The sequence below is a fragment of the Podarcis filfolensis genome (assembly GCF_964270895.1).
Source record: "Podarcis filfolensis genome assembly, chromosome: 6".
NCBI lineage: Eukaryota > Metazoa > Chordata > Lepidosauria > Squamata > Lacertidae > Podarcis > Podarcis filfolensis.
Window position 1 is genome coordinate 8,341,251 of NC_139609.1, and position 16,257 is coordinate 8,357,507.

General features: G+C 47.3%; 1 protein-coding gene across 1 annotated transcript in view; it reads left to right on the forward strand.

Annotated features, from left to right (window-relative positions):
- The first annotated feature begins 900 nt into the window (after positions 1–900).
- Positions 901–16,257, forward strand: part of LMX1A (LIM homeobox transcription factor 1 alpha) — a 75,312-nt gene continuing 59,955 nt past the window's right edge. Inside the window, exons 1-3 of the mRNA XM_083621661.1 lie at positions 901–1,117; positions 1,391–1,519; positions 3,675–3,864. Coding sequence (XP_083477787.1) covers positions 1,432–1,519; positions 3,675–3,864 — 278 coding nt within the window. The 5' untranslated portion in view covers positions 901–1,117; positions 1,391–1,431. The remainder of the gene's footprint in view (positions 1,118–1,390; positions 1,520–3,674; positions 3,865–16,257) is intronic.

Here is a 16,257-nt window from a genome sequence, read left to right on the forward strand (position 1 = left end):
CTTTTTTCCACGGTTGGTTTGAGGCGGAGTTTCTTGATTTTTCGGTGGGCTGCGGACGTTGCCTGCTTTCTTTGTCTTTATGTGTGCGGGGGTGTTTTGCTTGCTTTGGGAGGGAAGGTCGGATTCTGAGCACCCCCGGTTCCTGCGAAATGCGTATATTAGGGTGCCTAGGGCTGGGTCTCCCCAAAACCAGGAATCCCTGGTGCAGAGGTCTTCGCATACCGGTTCCTTCGCACGTGGATAGGGGTCGAAGCCAATGTAGCCTTAACTGGGCTGTGGGTCACAGTCACAGCGAAGCTAAGGCTCCCATTCGATGCATCCTGAAATCAGCGGCATTTACTCCTGAGTAAAGGTGCCTCGGGCGTAAAGAGCTTCGCGCAGCGAAGAACTCTTGCCTTTCCCGACGGCTCAGCGCCGCCCCACCCGGTCGCGTCGCCGGATCTAGAGGGAAGAACGGGTGAGAATCGTCCCAGGAGCGGCAGCAATAGCAGTAACAACAAAGCAAATATAGCGCTAACCCTGTTGAGCCAAAGTATGCGTTTTTCTAAACAATACGTCGCCTTGCGACGTCGGTCTCAGAAATACTTCGGCTTCTGCAAGTTGCAGATCGCCCTTGCCCTCCTCCCTCCGTCACTCCCTCATCTCAACTTGGGGCCTCTGTCGATCTTTTTGGCCGGCTAAGGACAACCCCTCCCCGCCCTGACGTGTGAACGCGTCTCCTCCAAGCGGCACGGGCTCCTGTCCTGCTCCAGCGCCGGGTTTGCCGGCTTGAGGTGAGGTGGGGGGCAGGGATGCGCCTCGCACCGAGGGGAGGAAACCTCCGTCCTCCGACTGCGGGGCTCGCCCAGCGGGGAGGGGGCAGAGCCCAGTCCGAGCCGAGCCGAGCCCACCTGCAGGAGACCCGCGCGCCTGGCCCGGCTTCCGCAAGCCGGGGATGGCACCGCGGCTACCTCGGGCCGAGCTCCGGGCCGCTGGGGACCGCCCGCCGCCCCTTGCTGGCGGCGCCCACCTCCCGCCTCGGAGCGCAGCGAAGGACGTGGCGCCCTTGTGAAGGCTGGGCGCAGGGGGCTTCCCAACCCGGGCTCCGACGGCAGCCTCGGCCCGCTGCAGCAGCCAGGTAAGCGCTTTCTGCCGCGTGCGCCCCGCGCGCACGGAGAAGGCGGGAGGCCCGCCAAGCCAGGAGGCACCCGGAACCCGGCCCCTCTCCGCGGCTTGCCGGGTTGCGGGGTCCGCGAGTTCCCGCGGACGCCTTCGGGGCGTCCAGCAACCGCTAGAGGGAAGAAGCTGCGCGCGGCGGGAGGGAGCTGCAGGCCCAGCTTGCCGGGAGGCGTGGAGGGGGAGATCCCAAGCGCCCTGGCCCTGACTTTCCCCCCTCCGGCCCTTTTTAAAGCGGAGTCGCGGGCGCACCTGCCCACCCTGTCTCTGTGGGCCATGTTGGACGGCCTGAAAATGGAGGAGACTCTGCACGACGCGCTCGAGCCGCCTCCGCCGCAGCCGACCTCCCTCTCCTCGGTGCTGGGTGAGTGCCAAAGTTTCCCGCGCAACGCCGCCGAGGCAGCCCCTTCCCAAAGCGAGCTCTGCTTCCGTGCCGGATCCCTTCGGGTGCCGGAGTTGCTCCGCCTGCCTTTCTGTCCCGCGGGAGCTGCCCGTTTGATGCCGATCCCGAAGGAAGAAACGGAGGACAGGCGGCGCCTGCAGTCTCGCCAGCCCGGCGGGGTTCAAACGACCAGCTCTGGGGTGCGTCTTAGGTGGGAGGAAAAGAGGGCGGGGGGGGAGCGGTTTTCTCCGTAGTGGGAAGAAAATAAGCGTCCCAAGTGCCTTCGCGAGGAAGGAGAGAGAGAAGGGACCCCTTGCAATCTTCACCATCACCCATAGAATTTAAGAACGAACCTGTCCAAATAGCAATATCTATGTCTTTATTAGTTTACTTACCCAAGCCCACAAACATAGAGAGATCTATGAGGGTAATAACTAGTACAGAAATCTTGTTCTGTACACGCTGCATGGAGCTGGAGCGGATAATCATCGCGCCAGGGCTAATAACGTTTCTTGGAAGGGAATAGCGGAGAACTTCTTTCCTCCGCTTCTGTGTGCCCGCACCCTGCACGGCAGTTGTTCCTCTGCCGTCGTCGTCGGCGCATCTTCTCCGTCGGCTCACTCAGCAGCGCCGCGCAATGAAAGCCTCTTTGTCCTGGACGTTGCGCGTTTCAAGTTTCGAGGGTCGCGCAGTGGGCAGATGGAGAACATCGCGACCACAGGTGTCCCACCCGAGGACAAAAAGCAACTTTTGTCTCGACCAATCATCTCTAAATGGTAATATAACAGGACCGCAAATTCTAGGCTGGAAAGATCGATTCTGTACCTAAGAAAACATGGATAAATTTTGAAATATTTCGCCCCTTCCAGGGAGCAAAATCGTGGTTCTGCCTTTGCCCTTCCAAATATACAGCCCCTGGTGCCCAATATTTTCCAGCCTGGAAGGGGCGGAAGGGGACTTCGGGGAGAAGCGCGCCTTTGAATCGTTTGTTCAAATGACCGAATCTCAGAAGTATATTTCACATTATATTTCGAAAGAGAAGCAGATATGAATAAGACACCTTATTTTAAAAGAATTTTTCGTTTAGAATTCGAGGCCTTTTTCGTTTTCGCTTCGCTTTGGCCCGGGGGCGGCAAACATTCGCTCAGCCTGAATCTTGCCTCCTTTCTTCAAGTGTAATAGGATTTTATTAGTCACAGCCTTAGAAAAAAGAAAATCAAACGAACAAAAAAGAAAACCACAGAGCCCCGTTTTTGTTGTCTAAAATCCAACTGCATTTTTTTTTAAAAAAATAAACTTTCTTTTCATAACGCCACGATGGCGGGCGGGATGCTTTGCATCTAAACCAAAGAGCGTTTCGACAGCGGCTCAGGATCCCGCGCCTTCGTTTTGAAAGGACATTAAAGATCAGCTCGCCCCTTACTGAAAACAGACATCTTTAGAGAGAGAGAAATCCCCGTCGGGGTTTGCAAGGCACGCGATTAGTTTGGGAGATGTAGGGAAACGAGATAAAGCTTGTGGGTTGAGAGGGATCGGCGTTCGAAGGCGCCCGTCGCAAGTTCATTTGGGGCTGCGCAGATTCCCACCTCAAGGCCATAGCCTTGTTTTCTCGGACTGCCCTCAGGCCGGTGTTTACTTCCGAGCCACAGCCCGATCCTAACGCACGTTCTTAGCCGGGAGTCCCGTCGGGCTCCGTGGAACTAAGGCCGGGGCGCACGGGAGGTGGGGAGGAGGCGCGTCCTGGCGCGTCCAAGAAACCGCAAGCGCCTCCGCCCCATCGGAGAAAACGGGTTTGAGTCCCCGAATGGCGGCTGCCAAGGGCTGTCCCTTCCGCAGGCTGGAGTAGTTCGTTCGCGCGGAGCCTGTACAAGCGGCCTTCCGCAGCTGCCCCGCGCCTAGAGAGCCGCGCGCCTTGTTCTCCAGTCTGTAGCGCGCAGGGAAAGCGGGCGGCGGAGGGGCGGGCGCCACTTTTCAGCTCCCTTGCGCCGGGGGCAAGGAAATGGTGCTTGCCGCGAGGGGACGGCAGCGGGAGCAGGGGGCCTGCTTGGCCGTCGGGCTGAGGTGCGCCTTGGATGGCGAGGCTGAGGGGATGGGGCGATCCCGGGACGGCTCCTCACGGCCCTCGCGTTCGTTGCAGGGGGAGCCCCGGCGCGGGCGCGCTCGGTGTGCGAGGGCTGCGGCGGCATCATCGCGGAGAGGTTCCTGCTGCGCCTCAACGAGCGCCTGTGGCACGAGCGCTGCGTGCGCTGCGCCGCCTGCCAGGATCCCCTGCGAGGCACCTGCTTCTTCCGCGACCAGAAGCTCTACTGCCGCCTCGACTACGAGAAGTAAGTGCGCGCCGTCGGGGCGGGCAGCGGGGCCCCGCGCTCACCTTAACCCAAGACCCGCGAGCGGAAGGCGCGTCGGAGCCTGTTCCCACGAGCGAAGCGCAGCGAAGGCGCGGGGCTGCAGCCGAGGAAACCCGGGCGGCCAGTGGGGTCCAGGCGCCCAGATCCACCGGGACCTGTGCGCCCGGAGCGCTCGCATTTCCTCTCAAGGCTGCAGTCCTAGGAGACTTGGCGGGCCAAAGCAGCGGGAGGACTTGGATATGAATAGGGTCAGGCTGCCAGGAGACACGGGTTTGCAGTCTTAGACTCGAGGCACAGCTTGGTCTGCCAGTTGCAAAACCAGGAGTGTGATGAGGGATGGCCTGTGCCTGCATCCTGCGGGCCTCTTCGCGCTCCCGGTTGAACGCGGCGCATCTCGCTTTAGAGGGAAGGAAAAGATTTCTCGTCGTGGCTGGAGTCCCTCCACCCCCCCAGTAAGGACCAACTTGGCAGTTACAGATAGACAGGTGCCCACCCAACAACACCTCAGCAAATCTTCTCTAGGACAATGGGGCAAAACTCTCTGGAACTCACTGAAACTGAGTGGGGGGGGGGATAACAGCTCCCCACCCCACGGTTTGAGTGAGTGCTGGTGAATGAATGCTGCCCTTTCATATTAAGGGCAGCTTGAGAATAAACAGGAGTCACAATTTGGCTCATGGCTTCACACTGCAGACATGTGATCTTGCTGCAAGTTATCCTCTGTATTCAGCTTCTGATTCCCACACCTAAGTGATACCCATGTCTTTTGTGAAGGAGAGTGCCCAGAATGAGGCAAGGGTGCAACTCTCAAAGGGAGGGATCAGCTAAAACGGTGCCTATATATATATATATATATAGCCGCATTCTTTCCTGTTTCCTTCAAAGCGCTACTGGGCGGATGGCCCCATTATGTTCCTCACTTCAGTGTTGAACTGTCTCTCATTGCAACCCATAATAGAGCCCTGTTGGGTCATGTGGGTCCAGCATCCTGCTACATCCAAACTCCTCCAGGAAACCCACAAGCAGAGGATGGGGGCAACCAATCTCACACATTCCCCCCTCCCCAAGAACTGCCTCCAAAATGGATGTTCCAGTTACCTATAGTGATTTATTTATATAGCAGTTCTCTGTTAATCTGTCAAATTACCTTCCACCTTAGCTAAGTGCTTTAAACAGAAAGCCCCTACCCACCCATCCATTAGTGGAGTTTTACAGGGTGGGACAAGGGAGGCACCCAGTTTCAAACTCTGCCAAGGCTGACTCCTGTCCTTCCGAGGCACATGGTTCTACGACGGATTTATCTGTGAGAAACAAAGCAGTTTTTCAGAATAGTGGGGGTTGTGTCAAAACTGGTACCATATTCTGTAGCCCTGAATCGGAAAGGGTTTGTGTTAGAATTTCCTTAACTGGTTTCATTCAGTGATTTGTGGAAGTGTTTTGCTCATATCATAGTGTTGAAACATCTGGCGTAACTGAATGCCCAGACACATCTACAAGAACCCTGGGTTTTCTCCCATGGCTTTACAGAGTTAATGTGGATTGGCAAGCATGGGTGGTATTCAACCAAGTTTTACTTGCTTAGGTGAACTTATTTCAATGGGTCTCCTCTGACTAAAACCACGTGCACAACGGTTGTAATAATAAGAGATTTAGGACTTCTCCAGATTACCTGTTTGCTGGGTATTCACCCTGATTTACTTGCACAAAGCTTACACTGAGGTTATATGATGTCTGCTATTTATTGAGCATAGATTCTTATTTGTTTGCAGGGAGGTTATATGACAGTGAGTATTCATCCTGATTTTTTTTTGGGAGGAATATGCATTTCCATCAAATTGCTGCTACCCCACACTTTTTAATGCACTCCCTTGCTACTTTCTTAGCCACAAAATGCACTTTCTAAAAAAAGTGGACGTGTTGTGCCAGAGCACTTGAATCCACTTTAATTGCGCAACCTAAATTTTCTGGTATGCAGTTGAATCCCTCCTGCAAAATATTGACAGCCTGGAGGCAACCTGAGATTGTCCTTTTAAAGCACTTAAAGGTAAAGGTAAAGGACCCCTGACAGTTAAGTCCAGTTGCGAATGACTCTGAGGTTGAAGCGCTCATCTTGCTTTACTGGCCAAGGGAGCTGGCCTTTGTCCGCAGACAGTTTTTCTGGGTCATGTGGCCAGCATGGCTAAGCTGCTTCTGGCGAACCAGAGCAGTGCATGGAAACGCCGTTTACCTTCCCGCTGGAGCGGTACCTATTTATCTACTTGTACTTTGACGTGCGTTCGAACTGCTAGATTGGCAGGAGCAGGGACCAAGCAACGGGAGCTCACCCCGTCACGGGGATTTGAACCGCCGACCCTCCGATCAGCAAGCCAAGAGGCTCAGTGGTTTAGACTGAGGAGACAGTGGCGGTTTTGGTGATGCTGAGCAGATGCAATTGCAGGCAGCTGAATAAGAAGGAGCGGGTAGCACCAGTAATCTTTTGTGTTTCCATACTAGGAAAATGATAGTTGTTTTTTTAAAAAGGAGTAACAACCCATTTTAACCCAGAAGCCACTTTTGTGGCAGAATACTTTCTTTACAGAGAGAAAGTAATGCTTAGGAAGGCCTCTAAATCTTAGCCAGAGGGCTTGTCATTAAGCTCTGTGCCATACACTGAATTTAACCCTGGTATTGTCTCCCAAAAGAATCTGAGGGAAATGTAGGGATTGCTAACAGAAAATGTTCAGCACCTTGCCAAACTGCAACCCTCAGCATTCTTTGCAGGAGGTCACTACCATTAAAGTGACATAAAACTGATATAAATATGTAATGTCGATTTGCATTTAATTGTAATGGAATTACAGCTATTAATAACATCTGTGTTGGCGTGAATTTTTTTTTTTTTTAGTAAATATTTTGTTCCTGCTTTGGGGTTCTTCCCCTCTCCTGACATAGCGCAACCCAGCTTGTACCCTTTTTTTGTAGACTTATCCAAATGGTAGTTTCCCTGGTTAGATTAAGGGCTGGATTTGCAGTGGGCATGGTAGAGGGAGAACCTATCACTCATAATTTGAGGGTGCTTGCCTCCGTTAAAGGCCTGCTGTTCTGTGTGAGTTTATGTCCATTGCTATTTCGCATAGGAAAGCTTGGTGCCTACAATACTCTTATGTTGTGTTTGCTGCAATGGAGTAACATGACTACCCCTTTGGAAGTATTAGAATGGACGAACGTTTTGTGAATACCTGGTTGTTGTTGTTGTTCAAAATAGCATTTGTCAATATCTTTGCTGTGTGTGCAGCAAGAGATTTAGTTCCATTTGGCTTGCGAATGAGCTCCGTGTAGCTGGGAAATTGGCATGTTCTTGGGTCAGAGTTATACTGTTACTCGTTCTGTTCTCACTCAACCTGAGTTCCTTTGCAGGGCCAGATTGCAAAGAGACCTTGAGCAGGTGCTGGGAAATGTAGACAGTGAATTGAGAGTGCAGGGAAAGTTCACTCGTTTGAGGGGCCACTGCAACAGACAGTTGTTGCTCAAGGACATTCTCTGCCCATGAGGCATGGCCTTCAAATGTCACATGGCAGGTATATATGTTTGCAAGTGATAATTAAAGCATAATGCTTGTGAGAAAAAAGAAAGGCAGCGTGCCTTCTGTATGAACCAAATAACCAAATAATTAGACAAAAGGGTAATGTTGTTAAGATGTACTATTGCACCTTTTGCCTGTTTCCCATTGTCTGAAATTTTCACTTTTTCCCATTGATTGCAGGATCAACTTTCTGTGCTGTATGATAAAACAGAATAATTTTCTCTTCTCCTGCTTCTGGCTAAACTCTCACTATTCGTTTATTTTGAGTTATGGTGACTAGCTGCAGAACAAACCTATAATAATAATAAATAATAATTTTATTATTTGCACCTCACCCATCTGACTGGGTCGCCCCGGCAACTCTGGGAGGCTTCCAGCATAAAAAAATAAATTTAAAAAACCCCTAACCTATCTCATATCTGTAATTATACCACTATGATTACTTCCATCAACTGGCCTGGGACATTTTGGTATCTGATACAGAAAATCTAGATGGCACTTTTGCTTCCACTAACTGGCATGCTGGGGAACGACCTACAAACAGAAAATTTTCCTGTGGAAACTTCATTGAAATGAGCAACGGCTCTGCGAAAGCAGTGCCATGTCTACAGGGCTTGTGCAAAAACAAACAAACAAACAAACAAACAAACAAACAAATGACAGCTTCCTAGTGGTGAGTCAGATCTGTCTCTTCCATTCTGCCACCCTCAAAGGTGCCCCAAATCTGCTAGCTGAGGTGTCTTCCTCAGCAGGGGTGTAGGAAAGGGGGTGTGGGGGTGTGGGCTGCCCCAAGTGCCATCATGGAGAGGGGTGACAAATTATCAAGGAACAATTACTAAAAAACTAAAAAATTACATTAAAAACTTTTTTTTTTAAAAAAAGTCTGCTCCAAAGGTCTTATCTTACTACACCAGGGATTATATAGCTACATGTGAAATTTCATGCATATCAGTTAATATCTTGACCCTCCTCCACGAAAATAGCTGTTTACTTGGCCGTTTTCCTATGTCGTGAAGGCTGAAATTTCAACAAAGCACGTGCCTTTGCTAGACTCTTTTCGGACACCTGCTAAAAGCATCCTTCTTTAGGCAAGCATACCTAGATGCTTAGGAAGTTGAAGTAATTTTAATCTTAACATTTTAGCTTTTGTATGTTTTAAAGTAGGATTGTTCATTTTTCTTGATTTTACTGCTGTGGTATTTTTTGTTTTGTTTTGGTAAACCGCTTTGCAGGTTTTTAAAAATAATTTTTGTTAAATAAATAAACGATAAATATAAATAAAACAACACAAGCCAAAACACAATCCATCCTGTAGATTTAAGTATCTGTCCATAGTCGCCTACTCTTGTTATCAGAGGCTCAGAATCCACATTCCTTTGTAAGAAAATATGAAATAACGTAAAACCATTTTTGCAGGCAAAAAATAAAAATAAAAAATCAATTGGGGGGGGTGTGACAAGAAATTTCACACACCGGGTACCACCTGACCTTCCTACGCCTCTGTGCCTCAGATAATCTTATTGTCTGGTAGAACTGCCTCTGATTCCCAAAACCTTATAGTTTTCCAGTTGCAGGGTTTATGCTGTGCTCCCTATACCCACACTGCCCCATGATATATTGTTAATTATATGCCATTGGTTATTAGAGTGAAGGAAAGAGTATTCCTCTTTTCTTTCTTTATGTCTTCTTTTACTCATATATATACATTTACAGTAAGATACAACCTAGCCCTCAAGCAATTGGAAAAACGTTCTGTTCCTACGCGTTCAGCGGGACGTGAGAATTAAACAGGTTGACGATTGTGACCGTGAAGCTGTTTTGGGACCACTCTTCTCCGATTGTTCTTTCAAGGCAGCCCTGTTCAGGGAAGTTTTTAATGTGTGACATTTTAATGTATTTTTAATCTTTGTTGGTAGCCGCCCAGAGTGGCTGGGGAGACCCAGCCAGATGGGCAGGGTACAAATAAATTATTATTATTATTATTATTATTATTATTATTATTATTATTATTATTATTATTTGCCCGTTTAACCACCCATTAAGCAAAGGGGTGTGTGGGATGTGATAAGAATGGGAATGGGAATGGGAACTACTTTACAAAAATGCAAGCAAGTTTATCCAGGGTGAAACCAGATTGATATTCTGCTGGCTTATTGACTCTCTTAACAGTGGCAGGATTCGACTTGGCGTCTTCTAAAGTTTGAACCACTTTTCTGCCTTCCCAGCAGCATTGCAAACAGATTAGATTTAACTGCTGTTGTGAATGTTCTGTTTGTTGTAATTACTGTTTTATTTTACATGGTCAGGGCTGAAACAGCAAACGCTGGCTGAGGAGCAGGAGACTGCAGCCTGGTGTCTTCTTTAGATAGGAAAAATGAAAATTAAGTTCTGTTGGTGGGGATTAAGATCACGCGTCGTTTGAGTCGCAGAGGCAGCCCAATGGTCTTTGATTTCTGTCGCCTTTGGTTTCTTTGCTAATGACTCAGCTGTATGGTTTAGATAACTAGTTCATAGCAACTTTCGGATTTTAGTTTTGGTTCCTTCCACGAGACAGATTTGGTTACAGTGGTTTAGACGATATGGGACATAAACAGTGCAAAGGTAATAGAAGACAGCATATTCATTTGCACAAGAGTTAGATAAAGGCTACATGCCAGATTGAACGAAGCAGTTGAGCTGAAATTAATTACACAGGCCACAGAATGAAATATTAAAGCAACTATTGTAGGGATGCTCAAAATATTGGTTCTTGCCAAATTCCACTTTGAGCTGGCCTCCTGGTTTGAAACATAGGTATCCTTCAGATTTCAAACTTCTCCATATTGTGCAATGCAGTTCTTCACTCAGAAAGCTGCTTGGATTGCGGGCATAACAGGGTTTGGTTTACTGCCCTCCTTGAAAAAAACACCTCATATACTAAAAGTATCTAAAGGGCAGAGCTCAAATGACCTATACTGAATGATTTTATTTCTCATATATCGAGGCACATGGTCACACCGGTATATGCAAATGTCTGGCTTATTTAAGACTATATAGAACCTTTTTTCTCAATAAAGGCAGGGCGTACTTTTATTTTTATATATCTGTATCATTTGTAAAGGGAATCTTTGCTATTATCCCTTTGGAACTGTGCTGTATCTTTGTATTTTTGTCACTTCATGATTTGAATTTCAGATTTTTTTTTGTTTGCTTTCTTTTAGTAATGTTTTTACTTTCCCCCCTAACAAATCAATAAAATGTTAACTTTTTAAAAAGCTGCTTTTAAAAATGTATATTTTAGGATAAAGTGCCTTTAAAAATGCAGACAGAGAGAAATTACACGGCAAATTTAGGGCAATATAGGTTGAAAAGTTTGTGTTTAAATGGCATTTAAACTGATTTCTTTTTTTAAAAAAAACAGAAAACCTTGCAGATTAATGCAAAAAGAGAATGAAATGGGCTTAGCCATGAAAACACGCAAGAGTAACACAGACCTGAAATAAACAATGCTAAGCATTAACTAATAAATAAATACAAATTTTGCTGAAGTTAAGCTTTTATTTTTTTTAAAGTCCCACCAATTTCAATGCAGCATATTAAAAGGTATGTTTGGCACGCCCATTGAAATCAATGTTATTTGAAAGTCCTCAGCTTTGGCTGGATCATGTTTCATAGTACAGTACATTGTTTGTTGCTTTCATTTTATGGATCAATGGTATCGTTAGATAGTAAAATTCATGTTAAATTTCTGTTTTAGGGGTTGTTTTTAAAAGTCTTAAAGGATTAATCCGTTTTGCATTACTTTCTATGGGAAAACGTGCCTTGGTTTTGGAATGCTTTGGTTTTGGAACGGACTTCCAGAATGGATAAAGTTTGAGAACAAAGGTAAAAAGGTAAAGGTAAAGGGGTCCCTGACCATTAGGTCCAGTCGTGACCGACTCTGGGGTTGCGGCGCTCATCTCGCTTTATTGGCCAAGGGAGCCGGAGTACAGCTTCCGGGTCATGTGGCCAGCATGACTAAGCCGCTTCTGGCGAACCAGAGCAGTGCACGGAAATGCCGTTTACCTTCCCGCCGGAGCAGTACCTATTTATCTACTTGCACTTAACTTGCTTTCGAACTACTAGGTAGGCAGGAGCTGGGACTGAACAAGGGAAACTCACCCCATCGCGGGGAGTCGAACTGCCGACCTTCTGATCGGCAAGCCCTACGTTTAGACCACTGCACCACCCGCATCCCCATATTAGTATAAAAGGTAAAGGGACTCCTGACCATTAGGTCCAGTCATGACCGACTCTGTGGTTGTGGAGCTCGTCTCGCTTTATTGGCCAAGGGAGCCGGAGTACAGCTTCTGGGTCATGGGCCAGCATGACTAAGCCGCTTCTGGCGAACCAGAGCAGTGCACGGAAATGCCGTTTATCTTCCTGCCGGAGCAGTACCTATTGATCTACTTGCACTTTGACGTGCTTTTGAACTGCTGGGTTGGTAGGAGCTGGGACCGAGCAATTGGAGCTCACCCCGTCACGGGGATTCGAACTGCCAACCTTCTGATCGGCAAGTCCTGGGCTTTGTGGTTTAACTCACAGCGCCACCCGCATCCCTGGGAACCAAGGTACCACTGTATATAAAATAAAAAAAATAGACTGCTATGAACCCTTTGGGTGATCACTTTGATGGGGAGCTGTCACTTTGTTAATGGCGGCCAACATTGAGCTCTTGAAACAGCTGCCTCTTTCCCTGTTGTTGGACTGGCACTGTCTGCAGTTCTTGCACCAAATACTTTGGAGCTGCTCTACTGTTGAGTTCAGCTGGCTAACTGCCAAAGAAGTGGTTTGGGAAATGTAATATGTTGTTTCATGATAAACGAATGATTCCATTGCAGTGCAGTGTGCCTTTGCCAACATTGTTCGATCAAACCCTCCACTGGCAACGCTTACGTTCTGCAGCAGAAGGAACGAAGATGGAACAGGGCTGTGTTTCATCGCGGTCGGTTTTTGTGTGAGCGGGAATGAAGTTTGGGTACCAACTTGGAGATCAAAATGACAGCTGTGACTGCTTTTCCGAGAACTGCTTTTACAAAACCGCAATCACAATCATTTACTCAGGCTTCCATTTTACTGGGGGGGGGGGATAAAATAAAAACCACATTTGTAAGTTTTAGTCACTTGTAGCTAAGGTTCCAGATGATATGAAGCATGCTGTCCCAGAGCCGATGTGAAGGTAGAGAGCAGGATCTTGAGTTCCGGTTTAGTCAATTGTTGGTTCAGTTCTGAATGCTCTTTGGATCATAGCTGTCAACTTACAGAACTTACAGATTTGAAAATAAGGGACCAGCAGCATCAAAAATAAGGGATCAGCAGCCAAAATAAGGGATTTTAGTCAACCAGCAGCCAAACGAAGCCTCAAGCGGTGGTTCCCACAGCACAGCAACCCGGCAAAGGGGATGCAGCAAGGAAAACCACCGTCACCTCTCCGCTGGAAAGCGCTGAGCAAAGGCGAGTCCCCAGGCAACGCGGCCGATTTGATCAGCACAAAGCATGCAAGCTCCACCCCCAGTCGTTTTTAGACTCCTTATTGGGTGAGCAACACAGCCAAGCAACACAGTTGGAGCCTCCCTCCTCCCTGGCCGGCAGGGAGGGAGGGAGAGGAGCTGCTTCCTTTGAAACCTGGGAAATTTAAGGGACATAATTAATAAGGGACAGCAGTGGGACACAGCGCTGGGATAAGGGACTGTCCCGCCAAATAAGGGACGTTTGACAGCTATGCTTTGGATGAATGATTGACCAAGATTTTTTTTTAACTCAGTGCCTGCGCAGAATACAATGAATTAAAACAGAACAAGTAAAGCAGAAGATTGAAGGCATCCATATCCCGACACCATTCTTTCACTGAAGGACACTGCATCTTCTTTCTGGCTTTCATCTAATAAACCAAGGATGTGAGCAGTTCATCACAAACCCAAACTGAAAAGCACCTCACAAAACCGCAAGGACTTCATACAAACACACACACACACCCATAAACTTCACGCCAACACATGGGAACACTTCGCACAAGCTCACGAATACAAAAGCACACACCCAAAGGATTCACAAGTAAACAAGAACTCATAATCAGGGCTATTTTTCCTAGGAAAAGAGGTACTGGAACTCACCATGAACGCCTCCCTCGTTCTCGTAGAGTGGCAATGGCGCCCACTTGAGAGGTGCCGGAACTGAGTTCTGGAGAGTTCTAGCCGAAAAAAAGCCCTGCACCTCATACTCATACAAATGCACAAGCCCTCACAGATTCATATATCCAGGACCTTTTTCCAACCTTTCATTCAATCATTCCTATCTATATCAAGATTTGTTGAGAAATAAATGAAATATACCGTATTTTTCTGTCTGCAAGATGCCCCCATGTATAAGACGCACCCCTTGCTCGCGGCAACAACCAATCGCCTGTCCACCCTTGGCAGTATCCGTGTATAAGATGCCCCCTGATATTTGACCTTATTTTTTAGGGGAAAAACCTAGTCTTATAAATGGAAAAATACGGTATTTCATGTATGCAATTACAGCAGCTAGAATACTCGTGGCGAGAAACTGGAAAAGTGAAGCAACACCAACAATAACAGAGTGGCAGACACTTATGATAGAGTATTTGCAACTAGCAAAACTGATGGGAAGAGTTAGAGGAGCTTTAAATCAGAAAGTATATGGAGAATGGAGAATATTTAAGAAATATTTAAGACTATACTGTACAAATAATACCATACTAGCAGAACTTGAATGATACCTGTAAGTAAAAAAAGTAATAAATATTTTGTTGGATTATATGAAAAAAAAATGATATAATGTAAAGCTGTGCGAGAAAACAATGACAGTATAAACAGTATAATGAGAACAACTGGAAGTTTTATATCCAATTTTTTTATTTGATTGTTATTTGAGAAGTTGCAGTTTCTTTTTGTATATAGTTTTTTCTTTTCTCTCTTTATCTTGACTCTTCTTTCTTTCCTTTTTCTTCTTTGTTTCTGCTGTAAATGATATTTTATGTCTGTATTTTAAACCAATAAAGATTATTAAAAAAGAAAAAAAGAAAAATACGGTATTTCTGCACTTTGCCTTTCCTAGGAACCTACCGTATTTTTCGCTCTATAAGACGCACCAGACCACAAGACGCACCTAGTTTTTGGAGGAGGAAAACAAGAAAAAAATATTCTGAATCTCAGAAGCCAGAACAGCAAGAGGGATCGCTGCGCAGTGAAAGCAGCAATCTCTCTTGCTGTTCTGGCTTCTGGGATAGCTGCGCAGCCTGCATTCGCTCCATAAGACGCACACACATTTCCCCTTACTTTTTAGGAGGGAAAAAGTGTGTCATATAGAGCAAAAAATACGGTACATGTTTAAGGCTTGGAATAGATATAGGTTACCCACCTCCTCCCACCTCTTTCTAACCACTGCAGTAAGGGGCTCAGTGAAGTTCTGTCCCTCAAGGCCCTCCAAAAATCTGGATGGAGTTAAAGGTAAAGGCACCCCTGACCATTAGGTCCAGTCGTGGCCGACTCTGGGGTTGTGGTGCTCATTTCGCTTTATTGGCTGAGGGAGCTGGCATACAGCTTCCGGGTCATGTGGCCAGCATGACCAAGCCACTTCTGGTGAACCACAGCAGCGCACAGAAACGCCGTTTACCTTCCCGCTGGAGCGGTACCTATTTATCTACTTGTACTTCGTGCTTTGGCAGGAGCAGGGACCGAACAATGGGAGCTTACCCTGTCGCAGGGATTCGAACCACGACCTTCTGATCAGCAAGCCCAAGGCTCTGTGGTTTAACTCACAGTGCCACCCGCGTCCCTTCTGGATGGAGTTACAGGCTTCTAAATCATTTGGTTGAAGGGCATACGGAACACGGGCTGCTCTCACCCAGTTTAAGAACTCTATTTTAGAAAGAGCAAAGAATAGCCCTGGATTCCCGCCATTCACTTCATCCCTGATTATATTTGTGTCTAGCAATTATCATTGTATAGGAAGGAGCAGAGATGATGGATATTTGGCAGCCTCAGTGTTTGGCTTAGTCCCATGGATGAGGCAGACAGGCCAAGCAAACACCTCAGCTGTGTCCCATGTTGACAGGCATAGGACTCAGCTAGGACTTAAGCTGAGAGTGGTTTTGGATGGTATAGTTGTGACGTACTAAATTACAGCTAGGTTGTGTGTGTGTGGGGGATCAATAGGTTCTTTCGTCCCCTTTTTTCTTTTGAAGAGTGTTGAAGAAGTTACAACAAGCTGCCTATTTATCCCAGTACAGTAGAACCTCGGTTTTCGAACATAATCCGTTCCAGAAGATCGTTCGACTTCCAAAATGTTTGGAAACTGAAGCAGGCATTTCTGGAAACATTTACGTCCAGAAAACTCAATACGGAAGTCGTGTGGCATGTGTTTGAAAACCAAAGCAATTACTTCCGGGTTTTCTGTGTTCGAAAGCCGAAACTTTCGACTTCTGAGATGTTCGAAAACCCAGGTTCCACTGTACAGTCATACCTCGGGTTGAAGTAGCTTCAAGTTAAGTATTTTCGGGTTGCGCTCTGCGGTGACTCGGAAGTAACGGAGCGCGTTACTTCCGGGTTTTGTGGCTTGCATGTGCAGATGCTCAAAATGATGTCATGCGCATGCACAGACGCGTCTTACGTTTACTTCAGGATGCGAACGGGGCTCTGGAACAGGATCCCGTTCATATCCAGAGGTACCACTGTATCACCTCAGGTCAAACAGCTTTTGCAGCGGCCCCCCTATCCCTGTTTAACCAGAGACAAAAGGAAGGAGTTAATGCACCACAGGTGATGATGACT